The 25,425-nt window shown below is 38.1% G+C and overlaps 1 protein-coding gene across 4 annotated transcripts in view; it reads left to right on the forward strand.

Annotated features, from left to right (window-relative positions):
• Positions 1-13,183, forward strand: part of NAA16 (N(alpha)-acetyltransferase 16, NatA auxiliary subunit) — a 69,291-nt gene extending 56,108 nt beyond the window's left edge. For 3 of the 4 annotated variants that reach the window (XM_027674285.1, XM_027674288.1, XM_027674284.1), the window contains 11 exons: positions 1,584-1,656; positions 1,901-2,070; positions 2,433-2,585; positions 4,246-4,374; positions 4,911-5,124; positions 6,902-7,095; positions 7,818-7,926; positions 8,423-8,521; positions 9,105-9,248; positions 11,056-11,153; positions 11,421-13,183. In XM_027674285.1, the coding sequence (XP_027530086.1) occupies positions 1,584-1,656; positions 1,901-2,070; positions 2,433-2,585; positions 4,246-4,374; positions 4,911-5,124; positions 6,902-7,095; positions 7,818-7,926; positions 8,423-8,521; positions 9,105-9,248; positions 11,056-11,153; positions 11,421-11,621 (1,584 nt within the window). In that variant the 3' untranslated portion in view covers positions 11,622-13,183. Of the gene's footprint in view, positions 1-1,583; positions 1,657-1,900; positions 2,071-2,432; positions 2,586-4,245; positions 4,375-4,910; positions 5,125-6,901; positions 7,096-7,817; positions 7,927-8,422; positions 8,522-9,104; positions 9,249-11,055; positions 11,154-11,420 lie in introns of those variants that run through there. The other variant, XR_003532773.1, reaches the window with a different exon arrangement.
• Positions 13,184-25,425: the final 12,242 nt, after the last annotated feature.

The raw sequence follows: 25,425 nt of genomic DNA on the forward strand, positions 1-25,425 counted from the left end.
TGAATTGAGTTCATTTTGCCTTGCTGGTTAACTTTTAAACCAGCACACATATACACACTGCAAGCGTGCTACCTGAAGCAGATGCTTCTGCCTTGAACCTCATTTTAGAGAAGACAATCTTCAAATACTTTCTGAGGTTGCTGAAGATTTCTTTCAGCAAACAGGTGTCTGAGGCAGGCCAGAGAACAATTTGATGGACAAAGGCAAATAAATGCATTTGCTTGTGACTTCTTCACGTTCCTTTATCACTTTGTAGTTATTTGAAGTCTAGTAAGGTTTTTTACTTCGTAAGATTTGCCCAGAACTTTCCAAAATGTGCATTTATACATTTTATTATACTTCTGAGACATTTACACTGGCTGTGTGTGACTTGGGTGTGTTGTTTTCTCTGGTCTCTTTGACACAATATGTTTGGCAATTCATGCCTATTGTGCTGAATTAGGTTAAATAAATTAGTATCCTTCAAATTGTATACTTCAATCTTCTAGAACAAGGTATCTATCCACCTGTCCCAAAGTGCATCTTGAAGTGGATGCATGCACTGTCAATATGTGCTTTTTTAAAGTTTTGCTGTCTCTCCACAATTTTATTTTACTCTTGCAACGAACTTTTTACATATAGGATCATCTTACTTTTAACCATTGAAGTTGTAGTTTTTTACCATCTACAGGTTTCACCTAATTGGTGAATGTAGCCATTATCCTGTGATGCTTACAGTCAGATCTTATTTTTTAAGTCCCTTATGTGTTTCAAGTATATATACATAGATCATATTTCTTTCTTTAGTATTGTTCTTATGAGGCTGGTTGGTTACTTGCTGCATATGGCAGGCATGTTTAGAATGTAGCTACAAAACAGGTTGAGCATTTCATAAAATGTTTAGAAGTACTAAGTGGCATTTTGAGCAATGGACCTGGTATTGGAATAGTTAATTGTCATGAAATGCACAGGTACTAACATTTGTATGTACTGTAAATGTCAGACTTGTGAGCTCAAAAATGAATGGGTGGATTTTGAGAAACCATATTGTTGGCAAGGTCTGATTTCAGAAAGCATTAGCCTTAAATCAATCAGTATATAGATTTTTATGTCAAAAGATGCAGTCCATGTTCTAGGCAACAATACCTTTCAAACGAAACAAAAATCATTAATAGTACACATCAACCTGCCAGAAAACCACAGAAGTCTCTGCTGTTTTTTTGCTGCTGTGGGAAGTTAATGCAGTCTTTTTCAAATCAGCTTTCTTTAACTGGCTGAGTTTCAATGCTTCAAAATTAATAGCATAAATTAAGTTGTACTTAAGAATTTTTGTTCAAGAGGATACTAACCAAATGTACTCGATTATTTTCTGCCATAAACTGCCTAAGATTAAGCTGTTTTCCTGCCACATCACCATTAAAATGAATGATCAAAGATAGTTTGTAAAAAGTGAAGTAAACTATGTAAAGACATCCATTTTTTATCAAATTAAGTAGTTTTTTTTTTATAGTTTCTCTAATTTGCTGAAGTATTCTTTTCAATGTGTTAGTTTCTGTTAAAATGATAGTAAAGCATAACTTTAGCACATATTTTTTTATATGTAGGTTTCTACAATCCAGGAACTTGTTACTGGTTATGAAGCCTCTTTGAAAACTTGCGACCTTTTTAGTACATGTGGTAAGTTTCTATGGTCTTATATCAATTACCCTGTAATTACTAATACTGTTCATGGAAGTTATGAAGAACTGTTCAGGTGCTGATACTTTTTGCCAAAAAAAAAAGTAGTTATAATATGTTTTAGTAAATGAATTCATTACAGGAATTATTTGCTGAATTTGCCAAGCTTTGTTTTTTGTGTTTGTTTTTCAAATGGCACTCTTCAGCCTTACCAGTTATTGTAACCTTTTTGGTTTTGTTGCAGAAAATGGAGAGAAAGAGCCCCCAACAACATTGCTTTGGGTTCGGTATTTCCTGGCACAGCACTTTGACAAACTTGGCCAGTGTTCTTTAGCCTTGGATTACATTAATGCTGCAATTGCAAGCACTCCAACGTTAATAGAACTATTCTATTTGAAAGCAAAAATTTACAAGGTAAAAAGTGAATTTGGACATGTGGAGTACTTTGTTTACGAAAAAAAATCAACCCATCAAACTGGTGTGAATGTGTGGATTGTGTTTGTTAGCAGTGGTTATGGGCATCAGTTTTCATGTGGGTTTGTTTTTTGGCACTGTTCTGTCAAGAAGAGAATGAAAACCCTTTTGTTTGGGTTTTGCAAGGCCGGTCACAACTTACAAAAACTTGTCATTCTGAAAAAAATTCTGGGAGTGGGGGAGTGAACAATAATACTGGCTTTTGTTACTTCTGACAGAGGAATACCAGTAACTATAGATTTCAGGAGTTGGTCAATAGCAGGTTTATTCTGAAAGTTAACTATTTAATTTCTCCCTAACAGCACGTAGGTAATATAAAAGAAGCTGCCAAATGGATGGATGAAGCACAGTCTTTGGATACTGCAGACAGATTTATCAATTCTAAATGCGCTAAATACATGCTGCGAGCAAATATGGTGAAGGATGCAGAGGAGATGTGCTCTAAATTCACGAGGGCAAGTATATTGCTTTAATTAAGAGAGGTTTTGCTCTCTGCTGGTTTATTTTTCACTCATAACTTTTTGACCCAGATAAAAAAAATCTTTTATTAATGTCCATTTTTAATGTAATGTTCTTATACTTAGTGGTGAAGAACTATATAGAATCATAGAATGGTTTGTATTGAAAAAGGCCTTTTAAAGATTGAATAGTCCAACCCCACTGCCACGAGTATGGACATCTTTGACTAAATCAGGTTGCTCAAAGCTGCATCCAACCCAGTCTTGAACACTTCCAGAGAAAGGGCATCCACAACTTCCCTTGTCCTGTTGCTACTGACCCTGGTGAAAAGTCTCTTCCTGTCTGTCTTATGAACCTCCTTTATAGATTGGCAGGCTTCTGTAAGGTCTCTCTGGAGCCTGCTCTTCTCCAGGGCAAACCCCAACTCCCTCAGCTTTTTGTCACAGGACAGGTGTTCCAGCCTTCTGATTTTTCATGGCCTTTCTCTGAATGTGCTGTAATAGACCCATGTTCCTCTTATGCTGGGGGCCCCAGAGGTGGATGCAATACTTGAGCTGTATAGACCTAGTAAATATGGAAAAAATGGTTGTTCAAAGGTAGTTGTCCAGAAGTGCCTTTTATTGCCATACTTCTAAGTACATCTCTGGAAATGCATCTGATGGATACCTTGTTTGCAAAACCTACTGTTTCCTGTTGGTACCATCTGATCTGAGCTAACTGCACAGGATGATTTAACATTAACATAAATTAATTTAGACTTGAACATTTAATTCCTTTAAGCTAGTATTACTGACCAAAACCTTGTTAAAACAAGGTCTGTCCTTAAAAGATGGGATAACTGTATTTTTGACATTGAACAAAATTTGGATTCCTAAAGACCAGATTTCTACATTACTTACGTAACTAAATATGAAGACAACTCATCATATATACTTGTCAGAAGTGTTAGAAACACAGAACTTTACCATAGGTATCTGGAAAGATAGGATAAATCTCATCCTAAGTAATTAAATGTTGTGAGTTGAACTGGATCTTCTTTCTGCTATAAAGACTGTTCTGAAAACTTGGTGGCTAGTATTCATGATATGTGGAATGTTTTTTCAGTTTACTTATTCTCATCTAGAGCATTGAAACTATGAAGTCTCAATCTGAGGATTTTTTTCTTGTCAAAATATCAAGTATAAATCTAACTTCATTTATTTAGACTAACAAATTCCAAGAAACTCATACTACATGATAAAGCAGTAAATATACTGGTGGGTTTTTAGACTGGTGGGTGCCACTTGCCTGACAGGGAAAAAACAGCTAAAATTGTTTGCTGAACTTTAGGAATTTTTTTAAATAATGTTTTTTCTGCCATCACATTGTAAAAGTAAGACTGGGTATACAAGCATCAGGTAATCTTAAAAATCCATTGAGACACTAATCTTCAGATAATTGGGTTTTTTTAATAATTTCAATCTATTCCTTTCTGTCTTGGGGAGCGTAGAATATCACAAGTATTATTGTCAGCCACTGAGTGTTTGTCTGTTTTCTATTGTATTCCAAGTAGTTGAAGGATTGATTGTTTGCTACTCATGGCCTGAAACTAGCCATAGTAGAAAGAAGCAGCTGGTCAATTAGAGAAGCAAAAAGTGACAATGACACTTCTTTCAGGAAGGAACTTCTGCTATGGAAAACCTTAATGAGATGCAGTGTATGTGGTTCCAGACTGAATGTGCTGCAGCTTATCAAAGGCTAGGGAAGTATGGTGATGCCTTGAAAAAATGTCACGAAGTAGAAAGGGTAAGTAGGTGCAAACACCATCAATTGCTTCTTCAGTATTTCTCATAAACTAATGAAGATATTGTTGATGTAAACAGCATGATTTTATATGCTATAGAAGCATATAAAGCTTCTAGTATATTGACTTCTAAAAACAACTTGATACTTGATGATTTATTGTAACAGATGTCATCTCTAGCCATTACATGGAAGACTATTATTTGAAGTGAAAAGGTTTCAATATAATACCATGTCTCCTAACTATACAACTATTCATACATTAACTTTATGCTGTCTTCTAACAATTGTGGTTTTGATCAGAACAGTCACATTTCACTTGGCGCTTAAGAGTACCTAAGTCTGAACAATCACATTATAGTTTTTGTTAAGAAACTGAGATTTTCCCCTCCTGATAGGTTCTTTTGGACAGACATTTCTATGTCTGTTAAATATTGCCTGTAAATAATATCAGTTGTAACTTTATTCACCTCTATCTAATTAAAAAAATATATTAAGCAAGGGATGACTATATGAGTGTCTTTTTTTTTTCCTTGAAGCATTTTTTTGAGATAACAGATGATCAATTTGACTTCCACACATACTGCATGAGAAAGATGACTCTTCGTGCCTATGTAGACCTCTTGAGACTAGAAGATGTGCTCAGGAGACATGCCTTCTACTTCAAAGCTGCTCGATCAGCAATTGAAATCTACTTGAAGCTCCATGATAATCCTCTTACCAATGAAAGCAAAGAACAAGAAGTGAATTCAGGTATCTAAACTGTAATGGAGGCTCACACATATATTGCAAGTGAAAGCTTATTAAGCTAAGTAATTTATGTGTTATAGAGTAAATAGAATGCAAGATTTTCCTCTTTTCTGTCGCAGTAACTGAAAAGAGATCATAGGTAACATGCTGCAGCTTTCTTCTCTCTGTTCTCTGCTCATCACTTTGTAAAACTAGTACATGCATTAACTTAGCTGTAGTTGAAATACTTGGGAAGGTTATTAAGAGGAAAAATCAGATTCAGTTCAGCCACTAGATAAATGTTATAAACCAATGAGTTATGAAACAATGAATAGATTTTATGGGAAAAGAAATCTAAATTGTAAGAATTTAACTGTGATTAAATGTATTTAATTTATTACATGGTAATTCTAGTTAACACTGCATTAACTTTTATCATTTTTCACATAACTTCAGGGCCAAAGAATACATGGATAAGTGTATTAGCAATATTAGTGCATTTAGAAAATTATTTAAAACTAGCATTAAATGGAAAGCAGACTTCCTTAGGAAGCCAGTAGGGTTGGTTTGGAAACGTAAGGATTCAATGACAAGTTGGATGTTTTTTTACTTTAAGATGAATATTACTTTTCCTTTAGTGGAATTGCAGTTACTGTCAGCACTGCAGTGGCTGTTGACTAAAGCAGTGAAATTAATGTTTAGCTCTTTGTAAAGGGGAGAATATTTGACACAGGAAAAAGTGAAGCTAAACCAAAAATTCCACTTAATACTGCAAATGCAATCTTACCTTTAATTCAGAGGTGAATAACAAGTTTTTCCATACCTGATTATGTATAATGAAGTAAATATAAGAAGAAGCACCTTTGAAAAGTTGAACTTGCATCTTTTTTCTCTCCAACTTTAATTTGTTTCTGTATGTAATGTAAGATTAGCGTGTGACAGAGGATCTTGACAGCAATATATCGTAGAAACAAAGGTGGGTAATGTCTAAGAAGTCATGTTAGTTCATTTACCTGCTGTGCATTGGGATTCAGGAGGCTTGTCTGTGGGGGAAGACGGCACTGCATGGATGGGGTAAAAAGAACGCTTGCTTCCCTGTCTGAATAGTGGCTGACCCCAGCAGGGAGGTCAGGGTGCTATAGCCATAAAAACGTGTTGGTCCCTCAGGAGCCGATTTTTCTGTGCCTTCCTACATTTTTAGCAGAAATTCTGTTCTTGGTGAAACACCACAGTAAACAGAGTGGAAACTACAGTATTATTCTGGCTAAACCAATCATTTCCATTTAGCTATCCCATGGCATTTGCAGAAAATAAATGCAATTATCATGGCTGTACGTTGTTCAGACACTTTAATGAAAAATAGCAAGCACGTTTTAAGATGGAATGTAAATCCATCTGGATGTTTCTAGATGGCATTGGAAGTAAGGTGAGTTACAGTCAATACTGGAGCTTAGTATTACCCTTGAAAACCATTACCCATTTCCTAAATTAAAACCTGTCACAGATGTAACAGTTTTACATAGCTGACCTTTCAAATCATTGAGGCTTCTATAACAGCTATGTAACAGAAAATATGCAAGATCGAGTGGTATGTTGGGTTGCAAATAGTAATCCGGCAGTAATGTTGGTCTAATGTGGTGGTGATACTCTGGGAAAAGTGCTGGTATTTGTCGAAATCACTGTGAAAGTTTGCCATTTTGAGATGGGGAGAAGCATAATGGTATGTCTGAGTTGTTTGAGGGGTAAAAAAAGATTTTTAATTAAATACTGGTAACATAAATTACATTACCTTAATCTGTAGAAAATCTCTCAGCCAAAGAATTGAAGAAAATGCTTAGTAAGCAAAGAAGAGCACAGAAGAAAGCAAAACTTGAAGAAGAAAGAAAGCATGCAGAAAGAGAACGACAGCAAAAAAATCAAAAGAAAAAGCGAGATGAAGAGGAGGAGGAAACTAGTGGACCCAGGGAAGAGCTAGTTCCTGAAAAACTGGAAAGGGTTAGCATGGTCTTTCATGTTAAACTCATGTGATTATCATAAAAAGCCTATGATACAGGTTTACTATCAGGTTCTCCTAAAAGAATCTAGGTGTTTTAATTAAATCATTTTTGCATGCAAAGATACCTTTTTGTAGTCTACCTCTATTCACACTAAAGAAAAGTAGTATTTTTCCTCAATAAATCTGAGGTCTATGTTAATAATATTATTACTTTCCTTAAATTTCAGGGATTTTTTGAAACAATAGGCCATCCTTCATTAAAATAGGTACTGAACAAAAAAATGTTTTTTGCCTGAAGAAATCTGGTTTTCTTACAGTGAATAAAGTAAAAAGTAACAAATTATTGCAGTTTACAAAATTTGAAGAGACGAGCTAGTATTTCTTTAAACACAAAACTACCTTCTTTATAACTTCAAGCTTGTTGTCTAAAGTGGTTGTATTTAATTTTCCTGAATGTAAATTACAACACTGATTAAATTACACAAGCAGTACCAGAGTTAGCAATGATGCTGTCTTTGTTAACATGAAATCACAAATAAACACTTTAAAATCTTGCTGTTTAAATAAAAATGTTGTGGTTCAGTTTAATTCAGACAGCTAGCTTCGGTTCACCTTTGGCCTGTAATTATTTAAATGGTCTGAATAACAGAAACTATCAATGGTGGGTTTTATTTGACATTTATTTTAAGCTTTAAATTTCACTGTGTTTTTATTAAAACAGGTAGAAAATCCATTAGAAGAAGCCATTAAGTTCCTTATACCACTTAAGAATCTTATTGGAGATGAAATAGAAACACATTTATTAGCATTTGAAATATACTTTAGAAAAGGTAAAGTACTGCTTAATTTTATTTTTGCTTTACAAAATTTTAATCCTTCAGTGCAACCAAAGTGCGGCCTAAAATGATCTGGAATAAATACTTAACTGACTAAAGCTGAGGTTTGCATCATATCCAGTAATAATAGGGGAAATGGGATTTTTGTTTAGCCACCCTTAAACAAAAAAAAACTAACAGCAAAATAAGTTGTAGTGTATAGTAATAAATACTGTAGAAAGATATTTGCAGTGTGATGTTTAATTATCTAGAGGAGAACAAAGCCAAATGGATAGTAACAGTGTTGTCAGAGTTCAAGCAGCAGGCACTTCTGTTTTATCAAGCGATTTGAATGGGGAAAAATAAATTTCCTTTCTAATTCTGCTCAGACATTGATGTTTCTAATATTTGTACTAGATTTTTTGAAGAAAACAGTAGTTGATATAAAGAAAAAAAGTTCTGTATTCTTAATCTTGGTTTCTTAATGTTTTGCTTTTTCTCCTTCCCACAGGAAAGTTTCTGTTAATGTTACAGTCTGTCAAAAGAGCTTTTGCTATCAACAGTAATAACCCCTGGCTACATGAGTGCTTGATTAAATTCTCTAAAGCTGGTATGTATGTAGGAAGTATATATGTAATTATACAGGAAGTTACATTCTACAAGGACATAATTATGTATTGTTTGTAATGTATACTCTGTATACAAACTGATAAGAAGAAAAATAAAAACAAATTGGTTTTTTTCCATGATAATACCAAAGAAAACACAGGTTATGCTACCTAGGGTACTGTGTATGTATTATATTATACTCCTTCCTCCCTTAATCCACCAAGTGGACCTAACAACTCATTTTGGCTAGATTTCATGGAGGAGTAAGTGTTCCAAAGATCCTGGAAACTCTTTAAGTTTTAAGAAAGTAAGTGGCGGATACAGGAGAGAAATTTTGACCAAAACATGATGTGTTATGAACTTGTAAGAGAAAGCTTAAGTGACAGAGCACCCTTTATGAATGTTTTATTTATTAATGTATCAGCAATGCTCGTGTTGACATAATTTTATCTAAGATTTATGTTTCTGTGCACGAATTTAAAATGAGGGATTTTAGCAGTGATGTCTGTGGTTTCACACTTTTCTACAGTTGTTTAAGTGACTTTTTTTTTTTACTTCTCTCCCTCTTACCTTGCCCCTTCTAGTATCTGACCAGAGTAACCTCCCAGAAATTGTGAGCAAGGTCCTAACTCAAGAAATGCAGAAAATCTTTGTTAATAAAAACTTGGAGAGTTTTAATGAAGAATTTCTCAAACACAATGCTACCTCCATTCAGCACCAGCTGTCAGGTTTGTTTAACTTTTTTATGCTCTTGAAAAGGAGATGATTTAAGTGATAAAAATCCAGAATCTTTATCTGCAGTCCCTTAAGGCAAGGTTATTTAGAAAACACATTTCCAGCAGTTACGAAACTGTAAGTGTAGTTTTTTCAGGCACCTAAAGTAGTGCTAAATTCACCTGGCTTTTAAAAGTTACCCAGGATCTATCCAGAATCACCAGAAAAACTTAGCTTCAGAGGATTATTTGTCTCTCTTAAAGGAAGGTTAGGTAACTTACTACAGACTTTCATTGGCCTCTATAAGGTCCATGTTTCAGGACAGCATTTTGAGAGAAATACTTGCACTGCTTTCCTGCGAGCAGACTCCAGATTTGGGAAGCCAAGTACAGATCCCTGAGCAGTCAATTGCTCCTGATTCTTACAGATGTATTTTTCCACTCTTGTAATTGTTGAGCATCTAACTGGATGCTTTCCAGGTCCTATTTTCTGGTCCTCTATTATTATGGAAAACAGTACAGTGCCTAGATAGTCCTTGGGTAGCTTTAGGTCTTCACCTGTGTATCAGTCTTCTGTTTATGCTGAAACAGATTTGAGGCAATTGACTTACCTACTGTACAATTTTTAAGTTTCTTAAACAGTTGTCTTTAATTAAAGTTTGAAAATGTGAAGGTCTGAAAGACCTAAACTGTAAGTCTGAGAGCACAAAGACTGTTTTCTTAGCTTAAAATTACTAGAGAAGAAACCATAAGCAGGATTCTAATCTTTTCAATTTCTGTACCATAGCCTCCCTGACTGTAAGCAAATGTTACTAGGGTAAGATAACTGTTTTTAGCAATGATGGCTCTATATTCAGTCTAACAATTTTTGAAACCTACAAAAAGCAGTAAGAATCAGGAAACTTTCTTTAATTGGGAAAACTAGTAATTGGGGAAATTAAGTTGAGCAAGAAGAAACAAAAGACCCAGAATGTCGGGTTTAAACTTTTCCAGTAAAATGATTTCTTCAACTTTTTGGTTTTTGCAGTAGATTATGTAGTGGGGTGAATCTGGGTTTTGTATTTGGGCAAAGGAAAATACATGAAATGCCTGCACATTCACTTAGATGAGATTTTAAATTAAGGCAGCTATGATACAAGGAGCAGAATTTTGCAGAGATGCCTAGACCACTTTTGATAAACTGCTTATGGTCCAAGAAGCTGCATAGTAACATAATGCGCTGTTTTACTTTTCAGTGATGTAGCCCAGTCCAGGTGAAGCACCAAACTTGCATTACACTTTCCGTGTACCTAAGCTACTTCACTTAGCTCTGGGTTAGTAGCCTCCCTTAGCGTTACTTTCTGCCATATGGACTTATACTGGTCTGAATCTTTTCTGGACCATGTTCCACAATTGTTTAGTAACTGTGTTGTTCACTTACTCTCAGTACTTTTGAAAAGAATTCAGAGTGTTTCTGAGAGAACACCTTTTACTTGCTTCTACATTTGTAGGATGGATTTCATTTAGCCTGCTGATTTGAAGGGTTGCATCATCAATGTACTCTGTGATACATTTCTTTACTAAAGACCTGTCAGTCAAGTGAGACATTTCACTTCTGCAGGAGCAGATCTCCTGTGTTACTCAATCTTTATGCTTCTAATGAATTTCAGAATGGCTTTAGGTTTATTAGTTTTCAGTTACAAATAAGGGAGGAAGATATGGTTTATTAAAACTTGTAAGAAGTCTAATTCACATTTATTTACGAGTTTTCAGGTTCTGTGTGTCTGTATATGCAGTATGGCATTTAGGAAAGCTAAACATTGTGTTTTTTTCTTGTGATAAGGTGCAAAGATGATGTATTTCCTGGACAAATCAAGACAAGAAAAAGCAATTGCTGTTGCTACTAGATTGGATAAAAACATGAGAGACAAAAATGTGAAGGTAAAAGATATAAAGTATATAAAGCCCCTCCAAAGTGTGGGATCTTAAATAGTGTATACTTTAATACAGGATAATGTACATGCTTCATATATCATGATAAATTAATATTTGAAAGAACAAGGTTTCAGATTTTTCCTGTAACTGTAAGATATGTGAATACCAACAGAGAAACCAGTTTGCTCAGATTAGTATGGTTTAACAGTATATTCTTTTAGGAATAGGAAAATTGTAAGTCACATTTATTAACTGTTACTTTTGTTTCTTTAGACATTAACAAAGGTTTTCGAGGCACTGCTTGATGGCAGTTTTGGAAGCTGCCATGCTCAATGTGAAGAATATCAAGCAGCATGTCATAAACTGTTTCCTTTTACATCTGCCTTCATGCCTGCCACAAATGAGGACAACAGCAGCATTGCATCTATGAATCATACGGCCATTAACCATGATTTGCTGTCTAATGAAATTTGAAGTAGTGTGTGCAAGCCCGTGTGCGTGTATACCTACATGCACACATGTATACAAAGCTCTGACTCTCATTACATGCTGGCTGGACACAGATCAGGGTTACTTTTCCAGGTTGTATTTTAATATCTTTAACAGGTATAAAACAAAATATTTGGATAGTTAAATGGAGTATGCTATTAGGGTTTTTTCCTCCCAATGAGAACTGCCAATATTTATGTAAACATTATCTTTAATCAGCATTTTTCATGTTTATACTTGTACAGGTTTAAGTCTTTTAATAATTCATCAGCCCTCCCTCACAAAAAATATGGATGTTGAAGAATGCTTTCACTTAAGTGTTGTTACCTATACAGATAAATGTGATCATATCTTGTTAATAAATTATCATTTGAGCGTTTTTAGCAGATTAAGACTGAAGTGCTGCTTGAATTGCCCTCTTTGTCTTTACTGTTCTTTAGGGTTTTTTTCTGGGTTGTTTTGGTTGGATTTCTTTTTTAATCTTTGGTCCGTTTGATTTCTTTTGAAGCACAGCAACAAAGCATTGGGGGGTTGCATGTTTTTGTCAGGTGTGTCTTATATGGAACCAGTGTTGACAGATATGAAGATTAAGTTTGTGTAAAAAACAAAACAACTAATAACTAAGGCTTTTTGAAAACTATTCCATCTACCTTGTGTTCCTTAGCTATTGTTTGCTTAAGTTTATGATCATTTAACATTTTAAAGTTTTAATATCCTGAAGCAATTCCCTGAGAAAACATAATGAATTTGATACTGTTGTTTGTCCTTTGTTCCATTTCCCTCTTTTTCCTGTTCCTTCTGGTTTCTGCCCATCTGTTGACACTTAGGTTGAAAAAGCTGCTCCAGTTATGAGCAAATGCAGAAGATACAGTAATGGGGAATATGGTTCTTTTCTACGTCATAAAACTCACTGGTAGTTGTGCTGTATTACCTCCATTAAAAGTCTTAGTTGTCTACTCACAGCCAATACTCCAGTACTTCTCATGCCTAAATACTATTGCTGTAGGTGCTGCAAGGCAAAATAGTATCTGAGAAGTATGTTTTACATTTTAAAACTGTTTAAGGGAGCACAAAGAGGCTGACTACAAATCATAATGAACATTTTTCTTTCTTTGTATTTTGGTGCATTAACTATTAATTATACAACACATCAAAATGGAAGTTTAATATACCTATTTAAAGCATAGCATTGCTAGACAAAATGGCTACATATCACATGACAGCTTTACATTCTGTAAGAACTGCTATCAAAACGTAACTATACTGTGGCTTGTATAGAAAATCTGTTTTCTGGAAACTGTAATGGAATCATTCAATCTCGGTTTGTTTTTATTTCAATGCAGTGTAAATAATTTCAGTAATATTAACTAGCCCCTCGAAGGCAAATACCAATTCATGAAGAGGGGATTTTATTAAGACAAATAAACTGTTCTAATTAAAATTCTCCTTTGTGTGTCATCTGTTTAGATTAAGAAATTGTTGAATGGAAAATTCACTGTAAAATATTGCCAACATATGTTATGCTGTAATAAATTATTTTGTACACACTTGCCTTTGGTCTGGAATTTTTGCATATTTATGGACACCAAACTTTGGCCCGTCACAGTCATTAGGGTTTTTTTCTATTGAGTTGCAGCATTCACTGGTTTAATGTTAACCCTGTAAGTAGTTAAAAAAAAATGTTCAGCACTCTTTAGTGCATTGAGACATGTATCTATAAATAGAAGTGACTTCAAAGGGAAAGAGGGCAGGTTTAGATCAGATATCAAGAAGAAATTCTTTACTGTGAGGATGGTGAGGCACTGGAGCAGGTTGCCCAAATAAGTTGTGGATGCCCCATCCCTGGAAGTGTTCCAGGCCAGGTTGGATGGGGCCCTGAGCAACCTGGTCTAGTGGAAGGTGTTCCTGCCCATGGCAGGGGTTAGAACTGGATGATGTCTAAGGTCCTTTCCAACCCAAACCATTCTGTGATGGTAACATACTACCCTGAGAAATGGTGGTGTGTTTTTATCTTACGGGTTCACCACTTGCCATATGCTGTGGGACAGCTCGCTCAAAGATGTCTCAAGCAGGGAGAGGTAGTTGACCACAATGAAGATTGTTTTGGCTCAGTAGCACCCCAGAAGTGCTTTTACCAGCCACATACAGTGAAGACATGAAGTGGTGCAGTGTCTTCTGTCTTTTTCTAGTGATAACATCTCCATTGCTAGATATTTAATCCAGGCCTTCAAAAGAAGGCTGTGGGACTTCTGCATAGGACTGCTCCTCAGCCCTCTGCTGTTTAGCTTGACACTTTAAATCAGACTTGAGCAAAAACACCTGGGATATCTTTTCAGCAGTTGATTCCTTGAGAATGTAGATGAGCAATTTTGGTTTCTAGACTAAGAATTGTAGGAACCTTTTTGAGAATTCAGAAAATTGAGTCTCCTGTCACCCAGTGTGTGATTTGGTTTTCTCGTAGAACTGCTGGAGGCATAAGCTGCTGACTTTTCCTCAGGGCTGTCATTGCAAATGTGATCTTCTTGGGATAATAGATGCTTGGCAATCCCATAGACCATTGCAAAGAGCGAGTAGGGGAAGGATTACAAAATAAAGGAGAAGAACAGATGTCAAGGAAAGGTATTTCTTAAAACCATTTTGTAAAGATTTGGTGCCTGAGTAGTTTGGTTAGTTTTGGGTTTTTGTTTGGGTTGGGTTTGGTTTTTGTTGGTTTGGGGTTTTTTGGTTTTTTTTTGTCATTTTTGTCATTTTTGGTTTTGTTTTTTCTATTTCAAAAGGCTAGAAGATTTTGGGTAATCAAGGAGATCTTACTAGTTTGCTGAGAGGTAAATCTGGCTTATATGGAAATTTTAAATAGATCAATAAGAAACGTTTTTAATCAATATGTCACTAAAATTTGTATCGGTTATTATCAATACCATATTCAAAAGCTTTACAGTCTTGTGATGCATTCTCACAGCTTCCTCCAAACTTTGTCTGTGTTGCAGATGAGCATGGTGTGCTGTGTGCCCTAACAACCTGCTGGTACCTCAAGATGTCCAGGCAGAAGGAAAATATGCAAATGCAACGCAAGGCTGCTGGCAGAGTGCAGGACCTTGTTTATCTCAACACGTCTGGCAGCATTAGATCGTTCAGAGTAAAAAGCTAATTCAGCTTGCTGAACTGACAGAGATGTTTATTCTTTGACTAGTCTAATTTCTGTTTGTTAATGAATTCATCAGGCCAGAAGTAGTGCAGGAAAAGCAGTGGCAGGAGCGATCCGAGGCAGCCCAGCTCCTCTTCCATTGCAGTGCAAGCGTGGGGTTGGGTAGTGTATGTGCTGCTGCTGGGGACTCTGTGCCTGCAGATGGAACCAGGAGGTGTCATGCTTGTGATTTGTCCACACTCACTAGCAGGGTGTCAAAAATGCTGCACCTCTAGTACAAGAAGCACCTCTATGGCTCAGCATTTCAGTCAGGGTCCTCTGTGGCTGTGCTGTTCCTCAAGGTCTGTGAAACCATGTTAGAAGGAGCTGAAAAAGACGGTAGTAGTGCTTCCTAAGTAACTAACGCCACTGGGATGTGTACAGAACAACAAGGCAGGGGCACAGTTTTGACTTGATCTTGGGTTTGCTGACATCCCCATTCTACAACCTTTGCACTCATATAGCACCTGTATGATTGTGTTAGGTATTCTGCTATATTCTCCCTTTATATAGGTTAATTAGGCTACATTTGTTCTTTACCAGTCTTAGCAACATCTTCAAAATGCCTTACGTAGTCTGGATGTGAAACTACAGACGCATTAATTTTGATTGCTATTAGTTACAGTAGATTTATTTACTTACCCGTCTCGTTTTGTGGATATTTGAAAACCAGTTGTTTTGGGCTAGTTTGTTATGGATTTTATAAAATCCCTATCGCTAATCCTTGCACAAACCAAATAATTGTGTCAACAGCATAAACTTCAAGGAAACTCATTGACCCATCATCTAGTCTCACATAAGGTCCTGCAGTGTTACTGCCATCTCACACCAATCTACCATCTCTATCCTTCTCTTGTTCCTACAGCCTGACAGGCAGGTGTACCCCAGGGCTGACAAACTTCTTATCATAGGGAATAAGCTTGTTCCAAAACCCAGGTGCTAATGGAAAAGCCTGACCTGATACAAGTATGATAACAAAAGTTTAGTCCAGAATTAGCAATTAAGGTGAAAGGGGCAGCTTCTCACATCTTTTCAGCTCTAGTATCTAGAGAGAGGTCAAGTGTTAAATGTGACTCAAAATATTCAAGCATAATCGTGCTGTCATGTGTGAATGCACTTGCCACTTACTGTTTTAACAGCAACATTATACGTGCTTTTGGCATCTGGTTTTCCACAGCTTAACTGCAGCTGTTAATGAAAAGTTTGTGGATTTTCCACTAGAGGGAAGCCTTGCATCCAGAATATTTTCATAGTAACAGAAGGCTGAAGACTTCGTGTATTTTCAGGTGTTTTCTCATTTTGCTGTAAGAGCATAGGAAAATGCTTATCTTCATTTTTCCTTTTCAGGCAGTGCAGAGAGGTCACTGGTGTTCTATATGAGCTTAAATGTCTGAATTAGACCTGTATTTGTATAACCCAGCTGTCTGTAGGCACTGACGTGGGGATCTAAAGTTGAAAGCACTGTTGGTTGGGCTTATACCATCTGAGAGCAGAGACACTGGGAAAAGATATCTGAGCCCACAGATGATCAGACTGGCCTTCTGGGAGATGCCATGTCCTATGCAAAAATTGTCATTAAACCCCGTTCCTACCTTCAGGCTGTTAAGAGAGGCAGAATGTTATCAGCCCTGAAGATTAGCCTTCGCTCCAGTGAATTTATCATGAACTCAATATGTTGTCTGTTCCCCACTTGGACTTTGCTGCTTAAACACATTTCAAGTCTAGACAAAGTATTTGAGAATGTGCTGGCAACACTTAAGAGGAGGTTCAGGTTTTGAGAGGTTCCTAAATGTATTTTAGGTATGAAGTAAGGTGGGAGAAGGAAATATGGTTATTTCTAGGACTAATTTCATATGATAAATGGTCAAATTTAAAGCAAACCAGGAGGCTAGGATCAGAGCAGGAGCTGTCTTCCTGTTCCTCATACAGTGCTTAGCACAGAGTACTCCTAGTTTGAGACTAGGGTTTATTCCACGAGTAATAAAACTGTCGTAAAGCCTATCTGCAAATGTGAGCAAACTCTACATGTTTGAGGCCTGGCTCTGTAAATAGAGTGCAAAAGATATCCAGGAATCCACAATAGGCATCGGGCACCAAAGGAGTCTGTTAACTGTCACTGGAGATGTTCGATCAATTTTAGGTGATCCGTGCATTTGATTGTATTTAAAATGAGCTCTGAGAGTTCCTAAGTTGGGGGAACTTTTATTTTTATTAATAACATGTTCCCTGCATGTCTAAATGTCTGTCCAGGGAAATTTAAACCAGTGGGCTGAAGCAGTTAGATTTGCTATATATAGATTTACTTGGGATCCATAAGAAAGACCATGATTCATTTGCTCAGGGGTTAGGGCACTAATCCAGGTGGTGAGCCATGTATTGGTGGTTAACTCGCGCACTGCAGAGCATCCATGTGTGAAGTAGTATGTAAATGTCAGCAGATACCTTGCTGTCCCTGCACTGCTCGGGACCACGGCACTCAGCTGTGTCATTTGTGAACACTGAAGTATCCATAAGGTGATTCTCCAGGGGACATAGACAATGGAAAACAAACAGCCCTGTGTTACATCAATAGGTGTCAATCTTCTCTTTGGGAGCTGACACCTTCACTGAAGACTTTCTGTTTTAGCAAGCAAGGAATTCTTAAAAATCAGAAGGCTGGACAGCTCTGCTGTCAGGGAACCTCTATATACAATGCAAAGCTGTGGCCGCCTCAGGGTGCCAGACATCTAAAAGTAGTTATTGCAGTGCCGAGACCTCCAAGGCTGATTTTCTTTTTGCTTCTGATGTGCCACCTAGACTATAGCACATTGTGCTGAAAGATGTATATCCATGTGATTTCCTGAGTGATCTGACAATGTGTTGCTAAAACCTTTTTGTCTTCTCCCTACTATACTTCTCCAGGCTCTGGCACTTGCTACTTGCTTGTGTGAACAGATTCAAGTCAACAGCTTAGCATGAACCTAACATGGGAAATTTAGGTTGGTTGCCTACCAAGTAGAGATAGATAGACAGTGAAAAGGCTGCAGTGTCTGATCAAATATTTGTGGAACAGTCCATACATAGGTGTATCAGTCTATGAATATTTTGTTCATAGCCTTCTATTTAAGGAAGGTACAAATTCCTCTCAGTTACCTCCCAGTATAGGAAGTGTGTTTTTTCTAGAAGAAATTTTGATCCTTCTGGGTTTGCTATGACCATGCCTGGCTCTTCCTAACATGTTTCACAGACAATCTCACAGTATTGGCCCTCTCTGAGGAGCTGGCGTGTGGGGGTGTGGGAACTGACAGCAATAAAAAACTGATCAGAAGAAAGTTGCCTCTGCATTTTGCTCTATTGTTAGATACTCTCTTATGAATTTTGACCATCTTGACAGAAGATCTGGCCTTCCTGAGGAGCGAGGACCACAGTGGCTAGTGGCCATGCTGGTCTGCCCAGGTACATGGCCTACCATGACATAAATTGGCTGCAGAGGTTCTACAGAAAATATACTATTTCTTTCTCTGGTGATCACCTCTTTTCCTCTGTTGTCTCCTCCTACTTGCTGAGGGCTTGTAATCTTGCTTTAATAACGTGAAACTCACATCTGTGTAAAGCACCAAGCCTGGAACCATGCTGTGTAAGTGTTTAGTAGGTGTGTGCTCCTTGAAGTGTGCTTTCAAGAAGACTCATGGCCTAAGTAACCCTGGATACAGTGGCAAAATGCCCGTGTTTTTCAATGCCATGGCAGGATAAACCTCAGTGTGCAGAGCTGTGTTTTTAAGTCTCTACTGTGGCAAAGCCTGCCATCCTCTTGTGTAAATGCTCTGACTCTGGTTTTGTATGCAAATCCTCTGTTGTAGACATACAATTAGTAAATCAGTGCTGGGCAGTATGGAGTGGGCAATTCTGAAAGCCTGTTATTTATGAAAGAAGAGTTAGAAATAGAAAATGAGCATGTGGAAGAAGTTGCTGTCACAGATCCTCCCTCTGGCTGGGAGAATTAGATCATGGTTTACTTAACTTCCATTTGTGATGAAGACAGGATGCTGCTATGGCTTGTCACAAAAATTATTTGAGGCTGAGAAAAATGGAAAAAAACACAGGGCTTTTAAAAATTATTCCTAAATTGAAATGCAGTTTCCTCAGTTGGAGGAAAGAACTGAATGCTGTATGTGGTCACTGGCTATAACACTGATTCTTTTCTTCCCATCTACACAACCCCCCCATGCACTCGTAATAGGAGAGGCTCCAGTGGATTAAAGCATAGTTATTTCCCAACCATAAATATGCAAATCCCCATCCCTTAAAGGAGGGTGATTTACTGGCTAACCAAAGCTCAAGGATTACTGCTTTGTTCCACATTTGTATGGTGGCTGACTCAATGGCGTCCTGGTCCATGACTGGCACTACTGCAACACAAATAATTGAAGAGTTCCACTTCTCTTCTAACGTATGCAACCGCGTGCCTTCAGCAAACAAGTGATCTTGGCTTCTCCCTTGCCTCCTACTACCTTAAAGCCAACAGAGCATGGGAGGGAGAGTACAGCTTGATTTTTTTCAGCCTGCTTTGGCAGCTTGCTTCAGTGGGATGGATGGGAACATCATCCTACACCCTCTGCCATTCCTGACGTCCCCTGTTCTTGTGGCTGTACTGGTCTGAGTTTCCTTGAGATTGGTGCAAAACAAGAGAAAGATGCTTCTGGACCATGGAAAAACCAAAACATTGGTTTAGTCACACAAGGGCAAGTAAAACAGACAAAATGAAAACCGATGTACATTTTTAAAAACAAACAAAAAACCTACCACAAAACCCAGAGGATATTCAGTTTTCCCAGGAAAATCTAATTAGAATTCTTCTTGGGCAAGGAAAGTTTTTCTTTCTTTAGATGTGGTTAGTATCTTTTTGGCCAGGTATTTTGGTCATGAGTATATTTTATTATCATTGTAGTTATTAATTATATCTATTTAGAATCTATACTTCCTGGCCAGATTTAAGGCTTTGGAAACACACAGTCCCCCAACAGTGTTGGATATGAAGTGCAAGATGACTCAGCCAAACAGGCTGTGTCTGTGAGTATGTGAAATATGATAATAGAAACAGTAAAAAATGTGTAATTTTTAACCACAGCAAATAGCATTAATGTGAAATACATCTGCTGGAAAATGTCACTGCCTATTATTTTACCTATGGAGGAGATGAATTAGGAGAGATGTCTCATTATTTTAATACATAAGAGCTCCCTTATATGTTTCACTTGACAAGGTTTTAAATTTTTTTCCCGTGTGGTTTGTGTGTCATATTTTTCATGAAATACAAGCCTCTCAAGTTTTAGATTCCCATTTTTTTCTTGTAGGTAACCACCCACTGTTCAGTCAACATTCCTTCTCCTCTGGACAAAATCACCTTTTTGTTTTTTTTTAAGTAGCACAGTATCCAGCTATCTTCATTTATCAACAATTCAGAGCCAAAGTAGATGGAAAATAACTGCTTTTCATTTGCATTTGAAATAGTACAAATTTCCTGATACTGTTGTAGTTGTTAAATGTTTTGAAGCAAAACTGGTGGAAAAGTAAAAAAAGTCATCTTCTCCAGTTCATGATCCAGCACATTAATACACATCACCCCTGTTATGGTGACAGCAGCATCAGGTAGAGGTAGAAACAGTGGTTTGCCCTCAGCTAGAGCCCACAACCTAACACAGAAAATAAAGTTCTTACATTGTATTCATATGAATGCTTTTTCTTTTCTTTTTTTTTTTTTTTAAATTTGTGTCATATTATCCTTTAAAACTGATATTTACTGCTACTGGACTCTTTTGGATGACTGCTGCTGAGGGAGGACTTAATAGAAGAACAAACTCCTTCATTCGGTCTTGTGCAGAGTCCCATGTGCCCATACAAAGGATATGTGCATTGCCTTGTTTTACTGGAAACAAAGTCAGAATAGAGGCAATTTCTTCACCTCCAGTTGCCACACAGCATTCCAAATGCCAGGCCCTCTCTCCCACCTGGCTTACTGCCATGGTCCCTTTGCTTGCATTTCTCTTGCTGTCTTTTTGTCTTTTTGGCCACTTCTCTCTGCTTGTTCTCTGGTTGCTCCTTTGCACTGCAGGGGAAAAAGTGCCAGACGACATCCATCTCCTTGCATTAAGATCCAGAAACACTAGTAGAGGTTTCAAGCAGTGTTTTGGTTGGTTTCTCCTACCTCTGAAGTGATCTCACTCTGAAAAGGAGCTTCTTAACCTCTTTCCGTTGCCACTGTTGTATTATCTACTGCCTATATACTTTGCGGTCAGTGCATGTTTTATGCAGTTGGATTTTGAGGATTTTCTGAGGGACGTGAACTTCTGCTGTGACTTTTAGTGAACTCAAGATGGAAGGTTCCCCCAAACCTGGCTGTAATATATGTTACAGCCCAGTAACTCATGTATTAATTTTATAACACACTCCATTCGATTTGCTTTGCTCCTACAAATTCTATTTTCACGATGTAGCCAATGTTTTGCAGTAGCTAAACAAACATAGACATCATTGGAAAAACCTGGTGAGCAGTGAGGAAAAGAAGAAAAGGCCTTGTCATGCAGCTTGATATCAAAAATATTTCTGCAAATGTGACCAGGACTTAGGTTGTCAGCAGTTGTCTCTTTTGACCCAAACAACTAAAATTTAGCTCTAATTTACACTAGTGTTTCAGTTTAAGGTCTACAGAACAGGCTGGGAGAAGAGGAAGGAAAATCCTGTGAAAGATCTCCGGCAAAAGTTTTTGGTTTTTTATTTTGGCAGTTTTTCAAGTGATTATATTGCTGTGAGTCATTCACTCTTCCCACTGGTGTTGTGGATTGAGCTACAGGACAGCTGGGCTGAATACAAGGCTGTAGCTAATACAGAGCTAGCTGCAGGCTTGTATTTAGCCCAGCTGTCAGCAAATGAAGCAGAACACCTTGGATGGTAGTTAGGTAGCCTATGTAAAATGCATGGCTCATCTCAGCCAAGTTTTAATTAGACAGCTCTCCTCATTACAGAACGAGTTTAGCAATTCACTCATATAGGCAATTCCACTTGCAGCGTGAAGGATAAAATAGGCTGAAGCGTTAACCACTGTCTCCCTTCAAACAAGCATCCCAAGGGCAGGATTCTGATGTGCTGAACAGGAAGACAAGTTATACTGATGATGTTTGGTCTATTCCTGCTCTGTGGCCCAAGGAGTTGGGTTTCTCTGTGTGTCAGTCTGGATGACACCTGTGCTTTTTCATCATTTGGCAGTTTTCATTTTCTCTTTCACAGATGTCTAAATTTTTGGTTCCCTTGCTTTCCTTCAGCTAAAAGTTTGGTGAAGATGGGCTGTTTGTCATTCCCAGGTTTTAGATTTAGTATCTACTTTAACAACTTGGTATTGATACTTTTGTAAAGAATTATTATTTTCACAGACTAATAAATATTAAAAGACTTGTGGAAATTATATATTCAAAACTCCAGGCTGCTTCCATGGGCAGGGATCTAGCGCTCTGGCTTTTGTTTAGTATCAATACCAGTGAGAAGACAGGTTTAGGTTTCACAAAACATCTTTTACCTGTGGGAACATGGTGCTTACTCAACAGGAATGATATTTTGGGGTATTCTTGCTCTTTGAAGTGATGAAAGTAAATGATTCATTAGACAAAAACTTTTCAGCCATTTCGGACTTGCAGATTCCCCCTTCTGCAGTTCCAGTTTCTGTGTATGTGCATATGGTGCTGCATATATACTGTGAATTTTAACCTGCTTCCAGTAAATTTCTCTTCGTGTTTGTATTTCCTGTCTTACGTGAATGCCTCAGAAGTTGTTCATGGATCTGTAAGCATCTCTGGGTCATGGTTTGAAAACCACTAGATTAGTCAATCTGCAGCACCAATGCCTTTGTAAAACCCTCCTAAGATTCTGTTTGGTGTCCCAATTTACTCCATGTTTCATTTAGAAAACTGGTACCTTGTGAGCCTTGCAACTTGGTTGTATGAAAGCATCTGTTTTAAGTCTTTTCCTGAAGCATACTTACGGGCAGGATTTGTTGATTTAAACAGCTGTGTGGCTTACAAGTTTGTGAGGCTAAAAATGCAGTAGGAAACCACTGTAAACACTGTGTCACCAGCTGGGGAGGATCTGGAGACACTGCGTTGAATGGTCAAGAAGAAATTCACTTTAAATACAGCTTGGACAGCATCCTAGAAAATGGGAGGGATTCAGTAGCTGAGGTTTACATTATAAGTTGTGTTGGATGTTTCTCTCAGTAAACATGAGCAGCCAGGCGTGTCAGCCTGCAGTGTTTCAGGGCACTGCACTCAAAAGTGACTTCTTCGTTTTGCCAGATGTGGGCTCCTCCTGTTGGCATTAGGGACAAAAATGCAGCTAGTTCAGCAGGAGCATGTTGGGGCCTTTCAAGAATATTTATGGATGTGCATGGCTACATGGTCTATGACATAGAACTGATAAGCATAATAGTCAATCTTTGCTTCCTCCTGTAAAGGCTAATGGTTTACGTGGAAAATTAAAGTTCACCAGCTGAGTCTCAGTTGCATTCAGCAGAATCAAGGCTACTTAGGAGAAAACACAAGTATTTACTGAAAGAAATGTTAAAAGACTCATCTATGGTGCAGTAAGCATGACCAAGGATTTTTAAGCCCAGGTTGTCTTTAAGGAAAGAAGATTTCCCAAACATGTGACTATAAAGAATGGAAGTTTATGGCAAAATTTCTACATCGTGCCCAAAAATTATTCTGAAAATGTCAATTTGAATGTAAAATAATAATTTAAAGAGAATATTGGGGATAAATTCTTATATTACTACAGGGAAGCAATTATTTTTTCCCCCTACCCATCCACTCTCTCCTTTTATTAGCTCCCTCAGTTCAACTGAAAATTACTCACTTTCTTGCGGATTAGTTTTCTGCTGTTCTAGCATGTTGAATTGGCTCAGCAGAAGATGAGAGAAACCTGATCAAAGCACATGCTTTGGTCTAGGCCAGGAGTACAAGAAGGGAGAAGTAGAGCAGGTCACTTCCCTTTTTGTGGCAGCAAGGCCCCAAGCAACTCAAGCCCTGTTGTACAGCATCATCCCCCTTTGTGCTCTTTCTTTATGATGTGACCTCAGACCCTATTCCAAAAAGCTGTGAGATTGTTTGACCATCTTTGTGAGAAATAACAGGAAGGGCACAGGAGGACTTCTATCCTTTGGTTATTTTGCCTGTGTTCCTCACAAAATGGATAGATTCAAGCCTCAAACATCTTTTGCCCTTAAGTCATGTCTTTAGACTGAGCACAGGACCAGCGCTTGGCTGGGATGTGTGTGGACAGGTAGGGCTGATCACACATGTAGATGCTTGAGCAAAAAAGAACTAACATCAGCTGCAGGGCCAGGTCCTTGTCTTTTTGGGCTGAGTTCTACCTAGTTACGTACACAACAGTTCTCCTTTCTGCCTTAGGTCTATTTTCTTTCGTCCCACTCGTGCTATTGACGTCATGCTCTTTTATCTCCTTGTTCCCCACTTTTTAACCTCGCTTTCCATCTGTGACATTATGGTCTTTAAAAAGGATTGTTTGTAGCCACTTTTATTAGCAGAAAGAAAAACAGAGGAAGATCACAAGGGAGGAGGAAGCCACAGAATAAATAACAATTGAACTTCACCAGGAGAACTTCTTTTGATTCTGCAAAAATAAATAAATGCCTCTATATCAGCCAGTAAGGAGAGGTGAACAAATCTGTTTTATTGTCTAGAATATTGTTTTTCTCATATTGTATCTTGCGGGAGCAATGACAGCATGTCTGAAAATGTCAAAAAGTTTTGGAGATACGTTTTTCCTTCCTTCTCCCTGTCCCAGACACTTCTATTCTAACTCTAAATATTCTTATCAACACACAAACATAATTATAGCTCCCGATGCATTCTCGTGGAATAGCACCTGGTGTCTGTTTTCAGTATTTCTGGATGTAACTAAATATGACAGTCTTCCCCAGTGAGTATTTAACAGAACTGGTATTTTAGCTGCTCAGACAGCTTTCATTTAAAACGAGCAAGAGACAGTACAAGAGCAATACTCGGTAGCTATGGCATGTACAAACATCAGGTTAACCTGACTTCAGGACAAGTGCTAATAGCTTTCTCCTAAGAACAAGGAAAGCACGGGAGAACGCCCTGGCTGAGGCACCTGGGGCCATGGCTCCCTGTGCCTGAGCATTCCTTACATTTCTACTGCCACCTGCTCCTATCGTCGGGTCACCCTCTGGAACAAAGTGGCTCAGCTGTCCCCACGGCCGTGTCCACTGCTCACTAACGTATGGAGCAGGGCAATAACCACGGACAGATGCCAGCACAATGCAGTGGGGATTGGGATGGAAGGGACTCTCGGGGTGGCCGAGCAGCAGTTGGCATGCAAAGCCACTGGCTCACTCCGAGTGAGCTGCTGCCACCTCCTCCCGCTGTGTGCCCTCGGTCGGGAGCAGCCACGGGGCTGGGTGAGGATGATCCAGCCTTGTGTTCCCGTGAGAGTCCCTCCTTGCAGCTGGCTTTGACGCTCGCTGTATCCTCCCTCCACCAGCAGCACGGCACACACCCGGTGCCGAAGTTAGCGCACCGGCATCACCCCGGAGGAGCC

Source organism: Neopelma chrysocephalum, unplaced genomic scaffold, assembly GCF_003984885.1.
Source record: "Neopelma chrysocephalum unplaced genomic scaffold, ASM398488v2 Primary Assembly neopelma1_25, whole genome shotgun sequence".
Taxonomy (NCBI): domain Eukaryota; kingdom Metazoa; phylum Chordata; class Aves; order Passeriformes; family Pipridae; genus Neopelma; species Neopelma chrysocephalum.